This window comes from Acanthisitta chloris, unplaced genomic scaffold, assembly GCF_000695815.1.
Source record: "Acanthisitta chloris isolate BGI_N310 unplaced genomic scaffold, ASM69581v1 scaffold10651, whole genome shotgun sequence".
NCBI classification, from domain to species: domain Eukaryota; kingdom Metazoa; phylum Chordata; class Aves; order Passeriformes; family Acanthisittidae; genus Acanthisitta; species Acanthisitta chloris.
Genome location: NW_008657643.1, coordinates 1 through 7,623, shown reverse-complemented (window position 1 = coordinate 7,623; position 7,623 = coordinate 1). Strand labels below are relative to the sequence as shown.

Genomic DNA, 7,623 nt, shown 5'->3' with positions numbered 1-7,623 from the left:
ATGTCGCCAGCTTGATGCAGCTGCACAGAGCCAGTGACATGACCACCACTCACACAAAAGCCCCAGCTCTAGCTCAGGAGGTCCCTTAGTCACACAGCTGTTACTTGCCCTCCTCTCACTTTCCTTCCTAGGCTTCTCCTCTTTCAACACTGCCAGAGCTGGGACACAGGGCTAAAGAAGCTCTAGTCTGACCTGGGATAACCTCACCTGTCTGTACACAGCACAGCTACAGCACCTCTGTGCTCTCTCCATACAGCCTTTGTTTCAGGCTCAGAGAGATCTCACTGCACTGGTAGGTTCAGGCACTGCAGGACACAGGTGATTTGTCCAGTGTCCTTTGTGCCTTTGCTGGGTGAGGTGGCCAAGCCCACAGTGCTTTGCAGGGCTGGCCAAAGGCCCTGGGAGAAAAGCCCTGTAGGTATGTGAATAGGCTGGGTCTGGGTTGACTAGAAATGCAGGGCATGCACAGCCACCCACTCTGCCTTGGATGAGCTCCACAACCACTACAGAGCTGCACTCACCCCCTGCTCCCAACACTGACTTTTAAAAGAGTAAAAGAAGCAACAGCAACTCAATGTGAAATGAATACAAAAAAAGAAAGCAGCAGTGAACACCTCCTGGTTAATGAGCAAACCAGACTGCTCTGATCTCTGGATCACTGAGCTATAAATTCCCTAACTGGACTGGGGAGTGACCTGCAGCACAAGCACAGGGATCACCCCTGAGAAAAAGGTTATGGTGATGTGGCAGCCCAGGAAGCATAGCAGAGCTAACCTCTCTCTGCCATAACCTGCAGCACTCCAAGGCTCTTCTAACTGTTCCTCTGCCTTTGCAGCCTGTTCTAACACTGCGGCTACATCCAGGCATGCCCTGTTTCCTGTCAGAGATGAATTTCTGAAAAGGCACAATGGTTAGTCACACAATGGATAGCAAAATACAAGAGATTTACAGTGGGAATTCAGTCTCACAGAGGAGGCAAGCAAGATCTTTTGGAACAATGACTCACTCCAAAACCAGCAGCTCCCAAAGGTCCTGGTTCCAGCCTCCATCCTCCACACTGTGTAAACTGACTGTGTATTTCTCAGTTAAGGCTCTGTACACATCTTCTACCACATTAATTTTCACAGGGAAAAACTGCTTTGCTGCTTCACCTGTGCACATCAGACAACTCCACAGCACAGTAATACATAAAGAGCAGCAGGACTCAGACCTGACAGCTGGAGAAGCTGTGACAGTGGAGTGTGCACGCAGCACAGTCAAAGAGCTTCTCTGCTAACACTTAACCATTCAGTTCAAAACTGTACACACACCTACAGAGGTAAAACACTTGAAATACTCTCCACAAATGTTATAAAAACAACAATGTCATGGGGGGCACCAAAACAGAGTCAAACATGAGGGCTGAAGTGCAGTTAGGGTAGAGAGAAGGAGCCCTTTATGGCGGAGTGCTCCAAACCATGATTAAAGAGTAGTTCCTAGACAAACATTGGGGACATGAAGAGGAGGTTGTTTGTGCTGAACACAGCTGCCAAAAAACAATCCTGGGCAAGACAATGACCAATTGCTTTTCCCCTACTTTTTCCCAGATGCTTTTCCTCCTATGCTCCTCCCCAGCCACCAGGGTGGTTGTGTTACTTGCACAGGCTGCCAACACAATGTTTGCTGCAGCCTGCAAAGCCTTCTCTCTGCCTCCCCAGCAGGACCCCCTCCTCCCTGCCTGTTCTATTTCGGCTAACCTGCTGGCAGTCTGCAAATAAGTCAAAGGCAGAAAGGAGTTGCTGTGGAACTGGCCTGGCTAATTTTAGCTGTGGCATCGCCAGCCTCCTGCCTTGCTGCCCTGGGCTGACACCACGAGTTGTGAAGCTCAGGTCATACTGGCTAAGGGCTCCACCAGGTGAGTTAGGAACACCTCTTTCCCATATGGCTGAACTGCCCTGGCACAGAGGAATGTTTTACTCATCCCAAAAGGCAAATCCTTTTCCAAAAAACAACCAAAATTTTATTAAAATATTGCCCTCTGCAAGTAACAAACCTCTTGTCACCAACTCAGGCTCCTCAACCAGATTGTCACATAACACTCCTCACCCCTACAAACATTCAGCTAATAGAAACCAGCTATTAAAGGTCTCCAGAGGAGACCATCTCATACCTTGAGGACAGGTCACATACACCTAACCCATTTCTCACAGACATCTCTCTGACCTCTGCTCTTAAGATACCCCTGGAGCTAGCAGCTATATAGTCTTCTCACACAATCCACCTACGACCTCACTAACCACTCTTATAACAGCTTATTATAACTCTCCCTGCCTACAGCTGAGTCCCAAGACTCCACCTGGAATCTCACATCCAGCATGGAGAACACTCTGAGCACATTACTGTCACTCTGGTTTGTACTAATGAGGTCTCATTAGTTACAATTAAGCATAAGGCAATTCTATTAAAACCAGACATTATCATTCTCTTTGCTTTGCTCACCTTCCTTCTCAAGGTGAAAGGACAAGAAGGTTAAGTCAAAAGAATTAAGTTCCACCACAGATCCAGACACCAAAGACAAAATAACACTTGGTACCTTGCAAGCATTTCTGTATTTCACAGGCTTGTTTCTGGCAGGGATCCTTCTGGGGCATGTTCAGAGAACTAAAATGATAGGAAAATGTTACTGTACAAACAAGGTGCTTTTCAGGAGGGGTGGGGGAGACAGAATCTTAAAGCCAAAGCTTTCAAGAGCTCTGAATTTCCCCTCACTGTCATCATTCAGAAAACATCTACTCCTGCCTGCAGGTGCCTGACATGCACAAGAACTCTGTGCACAATGAATATGGGAAGTTTTCTTTTGCTAGGCTTAAGGGCCTTTTTCTGTTCTCTGGTCAAAATGTTTTCCACTTGGCTACACAAAGATTCCAGCAAAGATTCAAATTAACATGGCTGAGTAGTTTTTAACAGATCTGTGTCTTCTGACCTTATACTAAATCATGTATTTCTGTGAGAGTCCTCTGTGAGCTCTACACAACCAAGGACTTGGTGTTAGCCATGGAACAGCAGCTGAAGGCATATAGAAAAACAGTCAATCAACCTAGTTGTGTATGCCCCATAAGGCCATCAAGGAGGGCTTCTTTTGCTTTGTTCTGGAAGAAACTTTCTGGAAATCCCTTCCCCCTGCCCAAAAAGTCCCACAACCAGATAGGAAGACAACTCCAACTTATTCAAATCCCTGTAAAGTGGGATTTCAGACACTTGATTTGACTTTCTGCAGCTGTGACACCTGTAACTGTGATAGATCAAAAGCCAAGCAAAAGCTGGTGGGACAAGTAGTTGAATGGGAGACCTCTAAGGAAAGCACCAATGTCACCAAAAGTGGTGATGGGACTTCAGCTACCTCTGAGCCACAGTTCAGCCTCTGCTCAGAGCTAGGGAGCTGCTGCCTTTTCAACTGCTGACAAGTCACCAGCCCACAGCACTTTTCAGTACCACTGGGGCATTATTTATAGCATCCTGGCCAAACTCCACTTGGGGCAATTACATTCTGCCTACCTAGAACTTCCCCTGATGTTTCACTTGGCCACAATACTCCTCTTCACTGCCTGTCCTAAACTCTTGTGTGATGTTGCTGTGTGTTGCTTAACTGCTTCCACCTCAGAGGTGGCTGCATTTCAGTGGAGAGAGAATCTTTTATTGTACAAAACAGACAATGACATCTTCCTAGAGTCACTGCTCCTGAAAGACAAAAATTCAGATTAAAGAAAGACTAGGAGCAAACAGCACACAGGACAAAGCAGAGGGAATGTCTGCACATACCAGATTAATCCCCAGGCACGAGTTTAAGCAGCAGTTCTTCAACACCACCAAGCTGTAAGTGACAAGGAAAAGTTCAATACAGTCTACAGTTACTGCGGTCGAGCTAATGGACTTCAACAAAAGAACAGTCCTTTGCCATCCCTCAGGGAGCTCAAATGACTTCACAAACAGGCATGACTATAGCCTATTGTTGCCACCATCCTTACCATGAGGTGGTGCTCTATCTCCCAAACGCGAGAGTTACTATCCCTGTACTGCTCACCCTGGGACAGCTGCCACATGTGAGGCAGCCGGGATGGGGGGAGCTGGCTGGGCCGCAGCGCCTCACCCAGGGGAACCTGAACTCTTTGGATCCGAGCCCTCAGCATACCTTCCTCCTGGGGGAAAGCAACAAACAGAGCAGGCAGTTACTGGCAATGAAGGAGATGCACCTGAAACAGCAATGCTACAATCAGGAGGAAGCTCTCAGAGCACACTTGCCTCTTCTGCAGCCACGAGCCAGGTGTGGCGGTGCTCATCGCAGTAAACACCTACACGGCGCACCCAGAGGCGGACGGGGGGAGTGCCAGCCTGCCCTCCTTCTGCCATCCCTCAGGCACTTCGGGGGCTCAGCTGGATGGCAGCAGCCCACAGGATGCACACATGGCCTCTGAGCTCTGAACACATCCAGGGGAAAGCTCCCAGAGCTGATCCGGGTGGGGTCAGACTTAGCAGATGAGATGCTACGTGCTGAAATGTTCCTACAAGTCAGCTTGGGAGGCTGAGGTGGTGCCTAAGCCAACAGAACTGTCATGCCAAGTTGTGCACTGGGACATGAGTGCTGTGTGGTATTCGTAAGGCATTCTGGGGCAAAAGGTGCTACTGGTAAAAAGTTAAACCCTGTGGATATTGGCTTTGCTTGTTCCACTAACAGTCCTGTTAACAGTCTTTGTGTAAAACAGCAGGGGAAAGTGGTGGTCTAAATCCCAAAAGCAAAACTTGTGACAAGAGGTGAAATGAGCTTAATAAGAACGAAGATCACTCTGGAGGCAAAGCACAAAACTCCGTGTGCAGGACTCTCACATCTGGAGCTTGCAGAGCTGTCCATGTGCAGGGACCTTCGTCTCATCTCACGAGGACACAGCACTGTCCAATCACACATAGACTTCTTGTGAACAGCTCTCAGGACTTGAATTGTTCAGCTTTTAGCTGGTTACAGAGACACCAACACCAGCAGGGGCAGAGCAGCTTTGGACATTGAGGTGGTTCCTGCTACACAAGTTTTGTTCAACAGCACATTTAGCTCTATGCCAGTTAGATCAAGCTGAGACATTAGCAAAGGGAGGTCAGGGGAAATGATTCTCTCTTTAAACCCTAGAAGAGGTAATCAAAATGGTACAGACAGTCCTCATTCTTTATCTAGGTTTAAAGTAGAACAAAGTTAAGCTGTAACACATACAACATCCTCCTGCTAGGAAGCAGATGCAATATTCCTTTTCCCAGGGAAACACAGTGGTCTTCTGAAAACTTGTAAGGTTATAAGGCATATTTCAGACAGGAGCAAGAAAATCTGGGTACAAAATAAAGGAGGGAGAGTCAGGGAGAGAAAAAGAAATGGTTATACATTGGGGTACACAGATAACAGGAAATACACTTCCACTTTGCTTTCCATATCTCACATCAATGTTTCTCTACCTTTTGGAACCGAAGGAGCACTGAGCTGTTCTGAGAACAGAACACCAACCACGGATCAGCCTGAGCAGCAGTCACAGCATTTTGGTTTCTAACCAAGAAAACTTTGGATGTTCTTTTATTGGTTCCTTTTTCTCCCATTCTGTTTGTCTCCTTGCTTGATGTGTGGGGATGTGTACGTGCACTACACATCCTGGGATGTGGTACAGCCATTCCAAGCAATGCCCCAGCAGCTGGATCACTGGCATTTAGAGGAATGTGACTGACAAGCCTCACAAGGCCTTCAAGAAGTAGCTATGAGGGGTAAAGGGTCATTTCTGTAAGTCCTTTCCTTTCTGCTTTACCCTAAGTCACTTTACAAATCAAATCCCTGTGCCCAACAGTGAAAGGCAGCAGCTGCCAGTGCTCATTTCCAGCCAGCAAATGTAATCACCCAGGTGGGATTTGGCCAGGATACTCTCCTACTCTGCAGGAAACTCTTCCATCATGACCAAAAATGTTCAAGAACTTGCTTTTATTCCACTCAAAGCTGAAATTTCTACAGCTCATCATCCCCAGAGCCAGAAGGCTCAAGAGTGACTCTGGTGATAGAAAAATATGACTCAGTAAGTGAACTGTGTTTCCCACAGCAAGTAAACTCTCCTGGGAGGTCTCCTATCCAAACACTAACCTGGTTCAGCCTGGCTGAACTGCAGGGAGGAGGACTAAAGCCCAACATGCATGTTTGTGTTCACTCTGTATGGAGATGGCAGTGATGACAGATCCAGGACCAACAGCACAAGGTCACATGCAGAGGACACTGTACAGAATGGGCAGAGGTTAATGTGTTCTTCACCTTTTGCCCCAGTGGTTTGTCCCAAACTTCCCCAGAACTGAGTTCTAGATTTCAAAGGCCCAGTCTGGCCAGTCTTTCCAACAGTCTCTAAGGCTGCTGTGGAGATGGCCAGATAGTGCCAACAGAAAACCCTGAGGTCAGGCCAAACCGTCAGTTGGGTCTGAGGTGAGACAGGTCTGTCTATGGCACCAAACACACCAGCGACACAGGAGATCCCACAAGCACAGGCTTAGACATTGCACCTGAACACACACACAGGTCCTATCTCTGCAGGTTTGCTCAGAAAGCAGTAACAAAACCTGAAGGAAGACATGGGTGGAAGGTGGAGTGAGGTTACTTACAGTTTAAACAAGTTTTAAACCCTAGTTCTTACACTGCTTCATGACCTTTCCAAAACCACCACATCAACACAAACCCAACCAGCTGAAATGTGCAGGACTGCAGCATCATCCTGTGATGGAGATTTTAATGTTCCCATCAAGACAGCTGTAGAAGGTTGAGCTGTTTAAATTGCTGTTTGGGGGAGGTTTAAAGTCCAATCCCCACAGACAGGGATAATAGAGGTATCCGGTCCATCAGGCCTCAGAAGTCTAATGCTGTTCTGGGTGGGTTTCTGAGCCACACAATACATGGATAAGTGTGAAAATGGCCAGGAGGAGGACTGCAGCTTGTGGTGAAGATAATTTATTTGCTTTTAATTTGGGTACACTAAAATATTTTAGGAAAAGAGTGAAAGAAATTGCTCCAGATGCTGCTTGGACCACGCTAGAGCTGGAGCTCAGTGTACTGAGCAAACTCCACCCTGCATCACCTTCTGTCTGAAAAGGCAACTGGGTCAGGCTGTTAGAAGAGTTCAGCTGCCATTTAGGCACCAAGGAAAAATGCTGCTGAGGCTCAGCAGTGTTGTGCTAACAGGGTTACAACTCCCAGAGTAAGGCTGACCGGTGTGGCCTTCTGCTGGGGTATGACTGCTGCCTGCACACCTCGGTGCACAAAGCCTCCGGGGAGCTACAGGGGAGCTGAGCTGTTCGGATAAACCCAGCCTGGGTCTGACAGGGGGTCAGGGGTGTGAGGAGCTGTCTGCAGGCACAAGGGCACGTGGATACACTCTAAAGCTTCTTCTCGGGGGTTTGAGCTCTACTCTGCCCGGAGCAAGCACCTCTGACTCCATACTCCGCTCTGCCCGACCTACTGAGTGAGGGGTAGCAGATGCTCACCGACCAGCCAGGCTGTCCAGCAGCGTGGGGAGGGCAGGTCTAGCTGTGGTGGTATCTAAAGAAACAGGAAGACAAAAAGCACAGACGTCATGTGCGCGAGGC

At 47.9% G+C, this 7,623-nt stretch overlaps 2 protein-coding genes across 2 annotated transcripts in view; both read right to left on the bottom strand.

Moving 5' to 3' along the window:
• The window catches only part of CMC4 (C-x(9)-C motif containing 4), a 6,559-nt gene extending 2,249 nt beyond the window's left edge, over nt 1-4,310 (bottom strand). Inside the window, exons 1-5 of the mRNA XM_009084807.1 lie at nt 4,279-4,310; nt 4,061-4,175; nt 3,799-3,850; nt 3,535-3,717; nt 2,573-2,640 (exon numbers count right to left, since the gene is read on the bottom strand). Of these exons, the coding sequence (XP_009083055.1) occupies nt 2,573-2,630 (58 nt within the window). The 5' untranslated portion in view covers nt 2,631-2,640; nt 3,535-3,717; nt 3,799-3,850; nt 4,061-4,175; nt 4,279-4,310. The remainder of the gene's footprint in view (nt 1-2,572; nt 2,641-3,534; nt 3,718-3,798; nt 3,851-4,060; nt 4,176-4,278) is intronic.
• On the bottom strand, nt 3,803-4,386 carry MTCP1 (mature T-cell proliferation 1). The gene is made up of 3 exons (XM_009084808.1): nt 4,279-4,386; nt 4,005-4,175; nt 3,803-3,850 (listed from the first exon to the last, which is right to left on the bottom strand). The coding sequence occupies exons 1-3, from the start codon at nt 4,384-4,386 to the stop codon at nt 3,803-3,805; spliced, it is 327 nt and encodes a 108-aa protein (XP_009083056.1).
• Nucleotides 4,387-7,623: the final 3,237 nt, after the last annotated feature.